Source organism: Culex quinquefasciatus, chromosome 3, assembly GCF_015732765.1.
Source record: "Culex quinquefasciatus strain JHB chromosome 3, VPISU_Cqui_1.0_pri_paternal, whole genome shotgun sequence".
Taxonomy (NCBI): Eukaryota; Metazoa; Arthropoda; class Insecta; order Diptera; family Culicidae; genus Culex; species Culex quinquefasciatus.
The window spans coordinates 120779758-120797137 of NC_051863.1; the positions used below are offsets into that span (position 1 = coordinate 120779758).

Sequence of the window (17380 nt, forward strand, 5' to 3'; positions counted from 1 at the left end):
ATCCATGGTTCAATACAAGTTTTTATTTACAGGTGGCTAACGGCTGACATTTTCATTGGTTCGAAGGTTGTTTTAATGGTTTTTTGGTGCGCTGAATCTAATGAGAACATTGCCGTAACGATTTGAGAACATGTGCATCTAGTGGGACGGTTACAGCGAGAATTGCTCAAATGCTAAAAAGTCAAAATCGTCAAAAAATGACATGGGACAATTATGCATAGAACGGCAGTCTAGGAGGTCTGATTAAAAAAAAAACATTTTTCGAGTGATTTTATAGCCTTTCCTCATTAAGGTGAGGAATGCAAAAACCATCTCAAGCGAAACAAAATGAACCAAATCCGAAAGATTCTCCTAACTCCATATATTATTTGTTCATATTATTTTAACATTAAATAACAAAAATTCATAATAAATTCAAATCTCGCATATTATTGTCATATTTTTCAAATCATTGCTTATCAAAACCCATAACGCGGATGGTTCTACCGTTGAGGTCACACTTACCAACACCAGACAGCAATCCACCAGGCAGAACGTCCCGGACCGGCCGATGCCCGCGCTGCAGTGGATGATCGGTGGACCGACATCAGGATCGAGTGCGCCCGACTCGCGCACCTCCTTCAGGAACTGCAGGAACGCCACCGGCGAGCTCGGAATGCCAAAGTCAGGCCACGTCGTGTAGTGAAACTGGACCACCTCGCGCGTTTTGCTCGACTCCAGGTCGGTCAATCTAAAATATAAGCGGCCAATCATAAGGACAATCTTAACCTCAACCCGCACACCAAACTCCCTACCGGAACGTCCGCTCGCAAAAGTTTTTGTACTCGACGCAGTTGACGTACTCGACGGCCAGCTGCACCTCCGGCAGCTCGAGCCGGTGCTGCTCGCCCGTCTTCTCCGGCCAGTACTGGTGGCACTTGATTTGCTTCTTCTCGATCAGCTTGTTCAGCATCAGGATGGCGCGCGAGTTGTACTCCCACACCATCAGCCAAAAGTGGCCGACCGTCAGCGGGAGCGGTCCCTGGCACAGGATGTACTTCCGGTCGGCGCGGTCCATCTGCGAGGAGGGGGGAAAAGTGGTTATTATTAAGTGGTTGTTTCGTGTTCCATGAATTCAACGGAGGGAAGGTAAACAGAAATTTCAGTGGAATTATCATGTTTTATTTGTCATTTCGTGGAACATCGGAAATGTCACTCTTGGATAAATTTCACAAAATTATACAGGTAAATGAGAAAAACCTGTACAGAATTGGGTGGAATAACGTCGACATTGGAAATGACATTAAAACTTAACTGATACATCAACCACGAAAAAAGGGAAAACGTAGGATAATAAGATAAATTTCTGTAGAATTCTGCAGCCAGCAAACGTAACTTTTTTACATTCCCGTACTTTTCTGCAACTCAAAAAAAATAATAATATTGAAATAACAAGCCATAGCTATGGATATCGCTGGGCTTTGTCAAAATGAGTATCATAGGTTTGATGCTTGTTAGTCAAGGAGTATGATTTGATCCGATGTGGAATTAAAATCGAAGTGTTCAGTGTTCAGCTGAAGCTTCCATTTTTACACATGGACACCACTTCATGCTACGAGAACCCAATTCGACGCAGTCTCAGGGCTTGATCGATGGCCGGTAAGCTGTCATCGAGACAAGGAGGTTCTCCGATAGTGTCAGGTAAGGATGCGGGTCTTTAAAAATTTAGTTTTTGTAGAATTTAGGATTTTAACTATAAATATCAACTTTTTATATTTTGCATTTAGTTATTTAGAGACAAAATTAGTTATAGTGAATTTCAGAATCGGTGATTTTCATTCAAGTAGCATAAAAACCTGATTTGTCAAACTTTCCATAGAGTCTCGATCAATCAATAGTGAAATGATATCGGACTAAATTCGTTGATCTGTTGAACTAACGGTTGTCGGATTATGATTGTATCGACCATTGTTACGAATCGAGGATCTACTAGAATTCTGACGATCAAATGGTCGTCTCTTTTTCAAGTCACGACTTGTAAAATATAAACTGTCTATTTTTTTTTTTTTTTTTTTTTTAAAGAAGCCAGACAGGTTTTAAAAGAAACGTTCTAGAATTATTGCTATTAATTAAAATTTCGGGGATTTAAGATAAGAGTAGCTTTTGGATAGGTTACTTTAAATCTTGTATTCAATCCATGTTAGGTAGTTATCCGCAAATGAATATTTGGACTTATATGAATAATTGAACATTTTGGACTTATGAATAACACACAACTGTGCATTTATCCTAGAGTCAGATCCATACAGCATCAGTGTTTATTTGGTCGAAGTGTACTAATTCATTGGTAGATCTAGTTCTAGTTGTAATGTACGACAAGACTACTGACAGGACGAGGGCCCAGTTTAGAGGTTTCGCCATCAACGATGTGCGGCTAGATCACCCTCGCAAAAATAATAAAAATAAATAAAAAAACAAGCCATAGCTCTGGATATTATGTCTATGCAAAGTCTCATCATTGGAATGAAAAAGTGTTTAAAAAGGCATTTTACACTAGTTCAGTTGTCTTTCAATAATTAGTTTCCAAAAATTTAAGATTTGACGAAAGCTAAAAAATATATAAAAAAATTGGCGGCATTGTACATAGAAAATTTAGAACTTTTTTAGAAAAATTTAAAAGATGTTTGAATAAACCCAAACATCCTAAAAATGATTCTAAACGCAGGGAATGCATTTTAAATTGATTTCAGCTGATTTCACTTGAGCAATTCTCTACAAAATCAACCAATATCGACAATTTTTTTGTATTTTTTGATTTGGCTCCAATTTTTTGGAGGCCTTCCTATGACCGAAGAAGCTATTTTGTGTCATTGGTTCACCCATACAAGTCTCCATACAATTTTGGTAGCTGTCCATACAAAAAGGTAAATATTCAAACATCTGTAAATTTTGAGTGAATTTTCTAATCAATTTAGTATCTTCAGCAAAGTATAAGGATTGTTGAGGACTATTGGGGGAAAAAAAAACGGTACAAAAAAATTGCCGATTTTCAGATTAACTTTTTTTTTTCATAAAAACTCAATTTCCCATAATATTTATTTTTTGATTTTCCAGATTTTTTGATATGATTTAGGGGACAAAAATTCGCAACTTTTGAACCAGAGAGAAGTATGGTCAAAAAATCTGCCGCCGAGTTATAATTTTTTGAAAAAATAGTGATTTTTGGAAAAAATAAAAATTTCATGCAAAAAAAATATCTGATATTTTTATGTCAAATTGAATTTGCAAAAAGTACTTTACAGTTTTTTATTTATAAAGGGCTACGTTTTCAAGATATAACCACCGAAAGTTTGATTTTAGTGAAATATTCGAAGTTTTCTGATTTTTAAAAATAGTGACCATGAGTGACCATTTCTGAGAACATTTATTTTGAAAATTTCAGAAAATTTGCTATAAAAGAGACACTGAAGATTGGACTGCTGAAATACAGCGGCTTAAAGACAAAGAAACAGGAAATTGAAATCAATTGAAAAATGTGGTTTTTGCGAAAATCGACGAAAAACGCAATTTTATGCACCATCCTATTTCGGATAGGACCACCGTAATCGCCAAACAAAACATACGGGTCTAATTATTTGGGCCCACTCCAAATTTGAGCCAAATCGAAACACTTTTGATTTGGAGACTTCCTGTTTGACGTGGAATGGCTGTATGTACAAATGAAGATAGGTCTAGGAGGTCTAATTAAAATAGTAGTTGATGCAAAAAGTTGCAAAAAGAGAACTTTTTCAGCACGAGTCGTACATTTATCCAACGAGGTTCACCGAGTTGGATAAATACGAAGAGTGCTGAAAAAATCAAAAACACCCATTGTTTGAAATTTTATGACAAATTTTCATGTATTTTGTCAATAAATCGTTTGAATCAAAAAAATGTTGAAAAGTGTTACATTTCGAAACAAGTGCTTAAAAGTTCAACTTTTCAGCACCCATTTCAGTGCTAAAAAGTAGAACTTTTGAGCATTTATTTTGAAAAGTGTTGCTATTCGATTCTGTTATTTTTGGTGCAGAAAAGTAGGCTATTTCATCGTTCAAGAATGACAGGAAAAGTAAGTTGTTTCACGACAGAATTGCAAAAAGTTCATTTTTGCAATTCCGTCGTGAAACTATTTACTTTTCCTGTCATTCTTGAACGACGAAATAGCCTCAAATTGGTGCTGAAAAGTTGAACTTTTCAGCACTTGTTTCGAAAAGTAACACTTTTCAACATTTTTTTGATTTAAACGATTTATTGACAAAACTCATGTATTTTGTTTAATTTGACTTAAAATTTCACTCATGTGTGTTTTTTGGAATTGCAAAAAATGTTGCATGGAACTCGTTGCAAAACTTGATTTTTTCATCACTCTTCGTATTTATCCAACTCGGTGAACATCGTTGGATAAATGTACGACTCGTGCTGAAAAAATCCTCTTTTTGCAACTTATTGCATAAACTACTATTTTCGAGTGATTTTATAGCCTTTCCTCAGTATGTTGAGGAAGGCAAAATGAATAACTGCGACTATTTTCAAAAAAGATACTTTAAAATCGCTATAACTTGCAAACGGTGCACTTAATCAAAATTTCATTTTAAGATACTTTTTGATTGCAAATTCGATTTTACATCAAAATTTTTGCGAACGTTATTTCGATTTCTTGAAAAAACAGTGTTGATTCAAAAATTTATAACTCAGTCAACGATTTTTTGCCCGTTCTGGAAATTTCTGAAAGTTGGCATTTGATGTCCCCTACAAAATATCAGAAAATAGAAAAAAAAAATCAAAATTGTGTTTTTTAGCAAATTAAGTTTTAGTGTTTTATCGACCGACCCAGAAAGCCTAGTGGTAACGCTCCCGCCTAGTAAGCGGTAGATCGGGGTTCAAATCCCGGCTCGGACCATTTCTCTTCTGGATTTGATTGCTTAGTAAAGGGAAGGTAGTGCATCGTCACAAACTGGACCGTATCACGACACCTTAGGAAGGCGACCTATGGAATGTTAACATTAACCTTAACATGTTAACATTAAGTTGAGAATGAAATTGCCACTGAATCCGCTTTGTAAATGCCGGCCCCGATACTCTTCAAGGGTGTTCCCCGCAGGAACTGGGAAAGATTTACTTTTACTTTACTTACAAGTTTTAGTGACAAAAAGTGAAATTAAAAACTACCATTTTTTTTACCGTGTATCATTTTTAACTTTGCCGAAGACACCAAATCGATCAAAAAATTCGTTGAAGTGATACAGATTTTTTAATTTTCATATATCATTTTTGTATGGACAGCTGCCAATTTTGTATGGAAAATTATATGGACAAACTAATGATGCAAAATGGCTTCTTTGGGCATACCGAAGGCACCAAAAAAGTTTCAGCCTGATTGAAAAATACAAAAATTAAAATTAAAAAAAATACCGATTTCGAAGAAGTAAGAAAACCAATAAAAAATATTTTAATTGCGAAACACCAAATGATGAAACACTATTTGTTGTACTATTCGATTCGTCGTTCCAAAGAAACACTCGCAATAATTGGTGTCACTCGGTAGTGCAAAAGATGTGTCATTAAATTGCGGTTTATTCAATTGAGATACGTTTTTTTGTTTCGTGGCATCTCATAATAATGGAAATTTCCATGGAAATGTATTGATTTTTATACTGTTTTAACACCTAAACACCCAAGCTCGAGAAAAAGGGGGAATTTCGTTACAAAGTAAAATAAAAAAAAACATTGATTGGACCTTGGAAATAATAAATGAAATGGACAAACTTGGCCTTTTTACTCTAGTGTCCCAGCTATGAATCCGAAACCATAAATAAAGTTTACTAATCATTTTGTATAAAAGTTTATAGAACATTGTATTTTTAAAAGTGTTTGTTTCAGAATCTCTCATAGAAATCATCTTTTTAGGATTTTTGTGGCAAAATGTTCATCGAGAGTTTCTGAACAAAACATAATACTAGATTTTTTTCAAACTTTGAATGTAGCACTTTAAACTTTGAAGCTTAATTGGATATCATTAAATTGAAAAGACTATTTTACTTAAATATCCATAACAATTACAATTTTAAAAAACAAACAACAGCGGTTTTGAAGATCAAATTTCTTCGTCTCGAACCTCCTTACCTTCACCAGGTTGGCATTGATGTAGTCGGTGTCGCCCCGCTTGAGCACAATCCGCGAGTGGTCGTACGGGGACACGTCCCGGTACCGGTTCAGCCGCCGATTGTCCGTCTTTCTCGACTCGTCGGTGGAAAAGTCCTTCTGGCGGGCCTCCTGTTCGCTCTTCTCGCGGATTTCCTGTGAAAAGAAGAATAAAGCAGAATGGAAACAAGGTCAGTTGGTGGAACAATCAAAACATTTTGCCGGTCAGTTGACTCTGACCAGAGTCTGGCCCGTTGAGTATGAGGAGGCAGGTGAATCGAAGCGAAACGCGAATCGAAAGAAGGAAGTGCTCAGCACCGACATTAATAATGGAACAAGTCAAACAGCTTAAGCCAAATTGCACTCCCCAATAATGGAGGGAGGGTGTCAATCGATTCCAAGTTTTCGCATTGTAGATATTGTGCAAACCCAAACACGGGAAGGTTGTTCCGTTATCGTCGTGCTATTTTAGAGGTGGTCGCATTTTTTTAAACCAACTCTTGGATCAATGTTGTTTTCATTTTCGTGGTGTACTGCGCTGTACGAAGAAACATCCGTCAATCGCTCTGCCGGAACGAACGGTACAATGAGTAGTGGTGAGGTATTTCTGGTGAATGCAAGGCGCTCACCCCCGCGCCTCAAACATCAACAAAAACAACAATTCCATTCCTTCTCCTTCTCTGCTCAAGTCTCTAGTCATTCTAGTCCACCAGTCGACCGAGAAATCAAACGAAACGCGATGATAGAGACTTTATATGCCAATGCGACTGAGAGAAGAGGTTGGTCATTGGGTTCAGTATCCCTTAGATGGCAAAAGAGAATTAGTCCAAGTCTGCTTTCAAAATGGATTTGCATTTATTTTAGGTTTTTTGTGGATCAAACTTTATAGGAACCTTCCACACATACAATTCAAATTAGTCCTTGCATATATGCTATGCACATTAGGGTGCCCAGAAAAAATTACCCCCTGCTCCACCGGTTGTTAAGGTTATTTTAAGCATCTGTGCCTTAAGTTGGTGAAAACATCTTTTTCATACAAACATGACTTTTTTAAATCGCTAATAACTTTTCAGAATGGTGGTATGGTATGTTCTACAAAGTTGTAGAGCATGAAATTTCCAATGAGAATCTCTGGGAATATTTTGATGGAAGTAGCGCACCCTGCAGACCAAACTGTAAGAATAGGGCGTCCAATTTTCCCGGGTTTTGAATTTCTCGGGAAACGGGAAAAATATTTTTGAAATCCCGGGAATTCCAGAGAATGTTTTTAAACAGTCATAAAATCTACGTTTTTATTAAATTTGTTATGTTTTTAAAGCTTACAATTACAGAATTAGCTCAATACTGTTAATTGGTGAAAATCTATACTTCAATCTGAACAAGAACAGCGATTTTTAGTTAGTTTAAAAAATAATTTGTTTTTGTTGTGCTTTGGATTTTGATTAAATCATAATTTTTAATCCAATGTGATTTAAATTATTTCATAATAATCATCTTAAATTTTTTAAAAATTTCTTTTTGCAATTCCGTCGTGAAACTACTTACTTTTCCTGTCATTCTTGAACGACGAAATAGCATACTTTTCAGTACCAAAAATAACAGAATCGAATAGCAATACTTTTCAAAATAAATGCTGAAAAGTTGAACTTTTCAGCACTTGTTTCGAAAAGTAACACTTTTCAACATTTTTTTTTTTGATTTAAACGATTTATTAACAAAATACATGAAACTTTGACATAAAATTTCACTCAGTGTGTGTTTTTTGGAATTGCAAAAAATATTGTATGGAACTCGTTGCAAAACTTGATTTTTTCAGCACTCTTCGTATTTATCCAACTCGGTGAACCTTGTTGGATAAATGTAGAACTCGTGCTGAAAAAATTCTCTTTTTGCAACTTGTTGCATAAACTACTATTTATTTTTCATATGAAATGACTTCTAATTTTTAAAGAAATTCATTGAAACTGTAAAAAAAAAACAAGAAACGAAAACAAATGAAATGATACCATCCAATGTTAAATTCTAGAAAAGTTTATAATTTCATGTTTAAAAAAAATTATCTTTAAGCCACTACCGCCAACTGAGGGAAATCGAGACTGCAGTCTGAACAGGTTCAGGATATTTTAGAGCAATAAATTAGAAAATCGGTGTACTAATTATTTTATTTTTTAAAAAAAATATCAGAACATTATGCAAAAAAATATTGGCTTAAACAGCTGTCTTAATTCGTTACTATTGTCCTAATTTGCTCCAGATGTCGATGTTTGATGAAAAATAATAAAATATTTTTTTCAAGTTTAAAATCTAAACGAAAAATTTATAAAATAAATAAAATTTAATGAAAATATTTAAAGCGCTAAGCATTCTGCGGATCCGTAAATTAAAATTTTAAATGTTTTTTCCTTATAAGCCAAATAAATGTTGATATGTGCCGAATAAAAAATTGCTAATGCTTTAAAATTCTTTTCGATTCTAAGTATTCATTCATCTATTTCCACAACCAAATCTGAGTTTCCAGACCAAACAATGTTTTTTTTTTCAATTTCGGGAAAATATAAAAAAAAACCCGGGATTCGGGAATTCCCGATTTAAGGAAAATCCCGGGATTTTTGTCCCGGGAATTCCCGGAATGTACGCACTACGTAAGAAAATCGGGGTTTTCATACATTTTTTTTTTTTGAGTTTAGCCCACAGTCCAAAAATAACTCAAGGAACAATATTTAGCTTTTGGAACGAGGGTTTGAGACAAAGTCCCATATTCTGGCAACCCTAACGCGCATACACTCAACCCCCGGTGGTTGGTCACTTTTTCGTTTAACACTTTTTTAGTTTGTACCCCGTTGGTTGGTCAAAGTCAAACTAAAAAGTGACGAACTGTCACTTTTTACACGGCGCTCACGCACACTATCAAAACAAACGTTAGGTAGTGTGTGTGAACTCCGTGTAAAAGGGGTGTCAAACTAAAAAGTGACCCCGTTCGTTTGACAACAGTCGGATTTGAAGTTTTGGTTTCCGTTCTACGAGCGAATATGTAGCGGGACGTTACAACGGTGCAGAGTTTTGTTTCTTAAATATTTTTACCACACCTTCACACTTAGAAGACCCGGAAGGCGGAGTCTTGTCGCAAAAAGAACGATACAAGCCTGTGCAAAACAGCAAGGTTTAAGGGGCCACATTATAGGGCGTTACGTCGATTCCGTCAAGGGAATAGTTCTCCCAAAAAAAAGTAGTAAGCCATGGTTTGAACACTTGAATGAAAAAGAGCTATAAAATGCATTCTACACAAGTCCAATAATAATTATTGTTTTGCAATCATTCAAACATCCTAAGTTTTCTAAAGAAAAAGCTTTTTACAACATTTCACAAAAACATCACAAAAAAAAACAAATAAAAAATTCAAAACAGGTCCAAACACGCGAATATATTTCGTTGAAAAACAAAAATGCATTTCAAATCTAAGCATTTCAAATTATTTTCAGTTGATTAAACTTCATTTTCCATTAAAATCCAGAAACTCCATGACAAAATTTTTTGTTCCTCGATTTTTCTGGCCGATTCAAAAGACAAAAATAATCACAAAAATCAGATATTTTATGAAGAACTAAACTTCTCTAGTTATGTGTTTTTTCCTTAATTTTTAGGCATGACTTACCATGTTTGTTTTTTATATTTTTTTATTTTGTAACAAACAAACATTTCTTTTGCTGAAATTTCAGTTTTTCAAAATAAAAAAAAATCAATTAATTCAGTTGAATAACTTTACTTAATTTCAGCGGAAAAATGCTTCTGACAACATTTTGCAAAATATAAAATAATTTGAGAAAATATTTATTTTGATTAAGTTTCATGTCTTGTTTTCCGATCTGTGTTTCTAAATTATAAAAAAAAAAACGTTACATAATCCACCTTAAGGTAGTTGGTGCCTTCCTCACATTCATGTTATATTTTAGGTTGTATTTTCCAATTAATTTAAGAGTTTTTTTCATTAATTTTTTTCGTTATTTTTTTTATGTTATGTTATGTTATGTTAAAAAAAATGTTTTTTTTTGGAAATCAATTTTTAGTTACAACTTTGGTGACATTTCAAATGCAACGAAGAGAGTTAGGTTTCATCAAAATTTACGCAGGAATTTTCAGATTTTTAAATGTTTCTTGGACCTCAAACTTCAAAGGCTCAAACAGTGCCATCCCGTTTTTGGCAGAACGAATTTCCCAAACATTTTTAGGGAGCGGCCGCGGCAGACTGGTTACGGCGTTCGCTTTGTAATCGAATGGTCCTGGGTTCGATTCCCATTTGCTCAAAACGAGAAAGTTAAGGAAATAGGAACATGAACGAAAAATCAAATGTTGCTCCAGTCGGGGTTCGTTCCCCCGCCCTTTAGATTTGTAAGCAAACATGCTAACCCTTAGGCCATCACGACTTGGTGAGCTATGTCTGGAATTAGGAATACTGTTGCTACCAACTATATACGCGCGCTGGGTCTTTGTCCATTTAACAAGGGTTCGGAAGTTCTAAATAACGTTTGAATCCGATTGATTGATTGAGGCGGGGCTTGTCGATTCAAGCTGAGGTACCTCGCGCTCGGCTAGCCAGCGTAGAAATGGGTCACCGAAGCTCGGCAGAGCTAACTCCTTCCAAATGCCTATGCGAGTTATTTGCATGTATAGAATGTAGATCTATAAATACATGGAAACAACTCAATTTGTAAGAAGCGGCCGCGTGGTCCCGTTTGGTTGGTTGCACACACACACACACACACACACACACACACACACACACACACACACACACACACACACACACACACACACACACACACACACACACACACACAGTTATACTAAGTGTTTCCAATACATTGTGCTGAGGGATAACCAAACCCATTTGCGTCTGTCTATCTCCAGCGAGTGTTATAAAACACACAGTCGGTAGTCATTCTAGAAGTGAGCTCATTGTGCAAGACCCTCAGAAGCAGATTTGCAAAGCCGTGTTGCTTTTGTTCAGCTTTCTTCGTTCTTGCCAATTCCGTTCTCTTCGGCCTGTCTATCTGCTGCTCGTTCTTTCGTATAGTCTATATTACATTGTCCAATCAATGCCGGCTTCCTACCTTGTTCTGTAGTACCTATCAAGTTTACCCGTTTCTACTTTGCAAGTTTCTGTACAGAGAGTCTAAACCTCTTTCTCTTTTCAATACGCCTCGCCTGCACAGCGGGATTGGATTGCCAAGGACAGTGGCATAATTATCAGAGTAGAACTGGATGGTTGCGACTCCGTAGGTGGAATCATACTTTCTAAACTTTCAAGTTATCACTTGTACTTGGAAACTTGTGCTAGACAATTCGTCGAAATTTCACTACAGTGACTGAACGAAACGCCACTCATCCTTCACGTCCCTTCAGCTCGCATTGTTTCCAATTGATAGCATGTCTGAGTCCGAGAGTCTACTATAAGTAGAACAGAACCTGGTAGTGCAGACACAGGCCCCTGTTCTGTTGTTTCAATAACCTAGATATAGCGAATAACGATGATGATGGCGCTTTCAAAAGAACAGCAACAACAACAACAACACATCAAACAAAAAAGAAAACAAAGCCGAACGCTACTCTCGTGCTGCTGCTAGTGGATTCTACATTGAGAGCCATGGCAGACTGCCAGAAGAAGACCGGCCGGCCGGTGTGAAGAGTCGAGGTCGGTGGCGCTATTCGTTACGTTCGGAGTTTAGTACGTCAGCAGAGAAGTATAGATAGAATAGCACGCTTTTCCCCGCCCGCCCCCCTTTTTCCCTCTAGAGGCGGCCATTGACCTTTGCCGGCGCAGGTTGATCGGAAATGAGTGCGTTTTACATTTTTTTTTTAGAAAATATTAAACAAAAGAGTTCTTTGATGTTACTTCGATGTTATCTTTTCGAAAAAAATATTTTCAAAAATTTTAAACCAAGACTAACATTTTAAAAGGGCGTAATATTGAATGTTTGGCCCTTTTGAAATGTTAGTCTTGGTTTAAATTTTTTTTAAATATCTTTTCCGAAAAGATCGGAAAATTTCACGAATGTTTCATATTTTAGCATTGAAAATCGGACCATTAGTTGCTGAGATATCGACATTAGAAAATGGTGTGTTGTTTGGGTGGGACTTAGAAAACATCAATTTTCCTGTTTTTAAACCTTTGCATGGCAATATCTCAGCAACAAAGGATCGTATCAACAAAATTCAGAAATGCAAAATATAGAGAATTTTCTCAGCTTTTCAAAAATATTTTTTTCAAAAGTGGGCAAACATGTGCACTAATTTTAAAAAATGCGACTATTTTCAAAAAAGTCACCTAAAAATGGATTTAACTTGAAAACGGTGCACTTTATCAAAATTTTACTAAAATACTTTTTGATTGCAAATTTGATTTTACATCAAAAAATGAAGTTGACAAATTTTTGCGACCAATTTTTCGATTTTTTGAAAAAATAGTATTGATTTAAAAATTCATAACTCGCTCAAAGATTTTTGGCACAACCTGGAAATTTCTGAAAAGTTGGCATTTGATGTCCTCTAAAACATATCAAAAAATAAAAAAATTAAAAATAGTGTTTTTTTAAATCAAATTTTAGTGACAAAAAGTTAAATAAAAAATCACCAAATTTTTTTTTACCGTGCATCATTTTTTTCAGTGTAGTCCGTATCCATACCTACAACTTTGCCGAAGACATCAAATCGATCAAAAAATTCCTTCAAAAGATACAGATTTTTGAATTTTCACATATCATTTTTGTATGGCCAGCTGCCAAATTTGTATGGAAAATTATATGGACAAACTAATGATGCAAAATGGCTTCTTTAGGCATACCGAAGGCACCAAAAAAGTTTCAGTCGGATTAAAAAATACAAAAAAAAAATCGAATGACCGAAATCTGAGAGAATTGCTCAGCTGTTTTGTAATAAACCTAAACTAGAACGTTTTTTTGAAAATATAAAAAATCTGAACAAAATATTATTAAAAATATGTTATTATAATCGAATATGCAATCAGAAGATGCTGTACACTTTTTTTTTATCAAATGTTCCTTTTGTAAGTAATAGCTACTTTTAGGTATAAATTTTAGAATTCTTTTAGGATTATTGAGTTTTCTTGAAAAAAGCACATCTGAAGAATATATTTTTGAAAAGCTGAGAAACATTCATATAATTTTCGTTCTGGAAACTCGAAATGCGATTTGTAACTGAATTACAGCCTCACAAAGAATTCGAATTGACTAAAATGAATTTCTCTAAGTATCACATAATTAGCATGTAAAATTCAACGAACGATATCTCGGAAACTATTGATCTGGTTTTTAATGCTAAAGAATGAATCTTTTTTGATATTTTCAATAAAAATAATTTCAATTTGTTAAATCAAGCATGGCTTTTAAAACGGTCTAAAAATATAACATATAGCATTTCGAAAATATTTGTTTAAGATGGGCTTTTCTTTCTAGAATTATTTTTCAAACTCGAAAAACCCTAATAAAAAAAAATAACTCTTCAGTTGATATTCATTGAAAATGGTACATCTTTAAAAAAATTATTTTCGTGTTTTTTATATATTTTTTGCCTAAATTTTCGACCTTTTCCAAAAAAACACTATAATTTTATTTTTTTTTCTCCTCCTGAATTAAATTTTGCACCATCACACACTATGGCTCAAAATATGTACTGAGCAGTTCTCTAGGATTTCGGTCATTCGATTTTTTTTGTATTTTTTAATCCGACTGAAACTTTTTTGGTGCCTTCGGTATGCCCAAAGAAGCCATTTTGCATCATTAGTTTGTCCATATAATTTTCCATACAAATTCGGCAGCTGTCCATACAAAAATGATGTATGAAAATTCAAAAATCTGTATCTTTTGAAGGAATTTTTGATCGATTTGGTGTCTTCGGCAAAGTTGTAGGTATGGATACGGACTACACTGGAAAAAATAATACACGGTAAAAAAATTTGGTGATTTTTTATTTAACTTTTATCACTAAAACTTGATTTACAAAAAACACTATTTTTAATTTTTTTATTTTTGATATGTTTTAGAAGGCATAAAATGCCAACTTTTCAGAAATTTCAGGTTGTGCAAAAATCACTGACCGAGTTATGAATTTTTAATCAATACTGATTTTTCAAAAATCGAAATTTTGGTCGTAAAATTTTCAACTTCATTTTTCGATGTAAAATCAAATTTGCAATCAAAAAGTACTTTACTGAAATTTTGATAAAGTGCACCGTTTTCAAGTTATAGCCATATTTAAGTGACTTTTTGAAAATAGTCGCAGTTTTCATTTTTAAATTAGTGCACATGTTTGCCCAGTTTTGAAAAAATATTTTTGAAAAGCTGAGAAAATTCTCTATATTTTGCTTATTTGGACTTTGTTGATACGACCTTTAGTTGCTGAGATATTGCAATGCAAAGGTTTAAAAACAGGAAAATTGATGTTTTCTAAGTTTCACCCAAACAACCCACCATTTTCTATCGTCAATATCTCAGCAACTAATGGTCCGATTTTCAATGTTAATATATGAAACATTTGTGAAATTTTCCGATCTCTTCGAAAAAAATATTTTTGGAATTTTCAAATCAAGACTAACATTTCACAAAGGCCAAACATTCAATATTACGCCCTTTTAAAATGTTTGTCTTGATTTAAAATTTTTAAAAATATTTTTTTCGAAAAGATCGGAAAATTTCACAATTGTTTCATATATTAACATTGAAAATCGGACCATTAGTTGCTGAGATATTGACGATAGAAAATGGTGGGTTGTTTGGGTGAAACTTAGAAAACATCAATTTTCCTGTTTTTAAACCTTTGCATTGCAATATCTCAGCAACTAAAGGTCGTATCAACATAGTCCGAATAAGCAAAATATAGAGAATTTTCTCAGCTTTTCAAAAATATTTTTTTCAAAACTGGGCAAACATGTGCACTAATTTAAAAAAATGAAAAACTGCGACTATTTTCAAAAAAGTCACTTAAATATGGCTATAACTTGAAAACGGTGCACTTTATCAAAATTTTAGTAAAGTACTTTTTGATTTCAAATTTGATTTTACATCGAAAAATGAAGTTGAAAAATTTTACGACCAAAATTTCGATTTTTGAAAAATCAGTATTGATTAAAAATTCATAACTCGGTCAGTGATTTTTGCACAACCTGGAAATTTCTGAAAAGTTGGCATTTTATGTCTTCTAAAACATATCAAAAATAAAAAAATTAAAAATAGTGTTTTTTGTAAATCAAGTTTTAGTGATAAAAGTTAAATAAAAAATCACCAAATTTTTTTACCGTGTATTATTTTTTCCAGTGTAGTCCGTATCCATACCTACAACTTTGCCGAAGACACCAAATCGATCAAAAATTCCTTCAAAAGATACAGATTTTTGAATTTTCATACATCATTTTTGTATGGACAGCTGCCGAATTTGTATGGAAAATTATATGGACAAACTAATGATGCAAAATGGCTTCTTTGGGCATACCGAAGGCACCAAAAAAGTTTCAGCCGGATTAAAAAATACAAAAATTAAAATTGAAGAAAAAAGACCGATTTCGTAGAGAATTGCTCTACTTTAATCCCCTAAATTAATTCAACTTTTAGTCATAAAAAGTTAAATAAATATATTATTATAAACAGAGTTTTGAAGTTCCTATCGGCTGTGTGATACATCATAATCCATTGTGGAACAATTATTGTTTGTAACTAAGGGGTTACCAAGCGTAAGAAAATTATTGAATAAAAAAACTTACTAGAATTGCAGGGGATAGAAGTAAAGAAAGTTTAAAACTAGATCACAGAATTTTATCCATTGTAGATGTGCTTGATCATTAGCTCCCCGAGGGCCAGAAATTGCTCCGCCTTGTTACGGCAGCTGCGAAACCACGTCATCATCTCCCCCGCGAGAGCGAAGAACTCCGGCAGGGTAAAGAGATCTTCCTCAGTCTACCAGAACCGGAAATGGATTTTATTTGTATTTTTTTGATTTGGCCCAAACTTTGTGGGGGCCTTCCCTATGACCAAAGTCATTGTGTCATTGGTTCACCCATACAAGTCTCCTTACAATTTTGGCTGCTGTCCATACAAAAATGGTACGTGAATATTTAAACAGCTGTAACTTTAGAGTGAATTTTCTGATCAATTTGGTGTCTTCGGCAAAGTTGTAGGTATTGTTGAGGACTATTGAGAAAAAATGGGTACACGGAAAAAAATTGCAGATTTTTTAATCAACTTTTTTCTTACAAAAACTTTTCCAAAACACGTATTTTTTTGATTTTTGAGATTTTTTGATATGCAGAGAAACATGGTCAAAAAATCTGCCGCCAAGTTATGAATTTTTGAAAAAAAGTGATTTTTTGAAAAAATAAATATTGCATGCAAAAAAATATTTGAGGATTTTTTTATATTAAATCGAAAAGGACTTGACAGTTTTTTTTTTTTTTTTTTTTTTGATAAAAGGCTCTGTTTTCAAGATATAGCCACTAAAAGTTTGATTTTAGCGAAATATTTGAAGTTTTTTGATTTTTAAAAATAGTAACCATGAGTGACCATTTCTAAAAAATATTTGTTTTTTTTTTAAATTTCCGAAAATTTACTATAAAATTGTCTAAGAGACATTAAAGATTTGACCTCTGGTTGCTGAGATACAGCGGCTTAAATTGAAGTTTCGAACTCTCACCCAAACAGCCCACCATTTTCTAATGTCGATATCTCAGCAATTAATGGTCCGATTTTCAATGTTAAAACATGAAACAGTCGTGAAATTTTCCGATCTTCTTGAAAAAAATATTTTGATTTTTTAAATCAAGACTAACATTTTAAAAGGGCCAAACAGTGAATATTACGCCCATTTAAAATGCTAATCTTGAGACTAGGTGAGACTTCGAAAACTTCAATTTTCCTGTTTCTATTTCTTTAAGCCGCTGTATCTCAGCAACCAGAGGATCAATATTTAATATCTCTTAGACAATTTTATAGCAAATGTTCAGAACTTTTCAGAATTCACTGTGGTAGGTGATGCGACCATGAGCAATTTGTTTATCGGTTGAAATTTTAAAAATCTTAGGCAGCCGGCTGCGGAAAGATAGCCATCTAGGGATTTAAATATAGTATTTATTCGACCGCGATTCTCCAGAAATTCTCCGTCGGCGTGCCTTCCGATCAACGGTGATGTAGGAAGGGCTTCATTTATTAAAATGATTTTA

The 17380-nt window shown here is 34.2% G+C and overlaps 1 protein-coding gene across 2 annotated transcripts in view; it reads right to left on the minus strand.

Moving 5' to 3' along the window:
* Positions 1 to 17380, minus strand: part of LOC6044891 (tyrosine-protein phosphatase non-receptor type 61F) — a 62609-nt gene that overhangs the window by 36381 nt on the left and 8848 nt on the right. For both annotated transcript variants that reach the window (XM_038265949.1, XM_001862296.2), the window contains exons 2-4: positions 6142 to 6315; positions 795 to 1057; positions 505 to 730 (exon numbers count right to left, since the gene is read on the minus strand). In XM_038265949.1, the coding sequence (XP_038121877.1) occupies positions 505 to 730; positions 795 to 1057; positions 6142 to 6315 (663 nt within the window). The remainder of the gene's footprint in view (positions 1 to 504; positions 731 to 794; positions 1058 to 6141; positions 6316 to 17380) is intronic.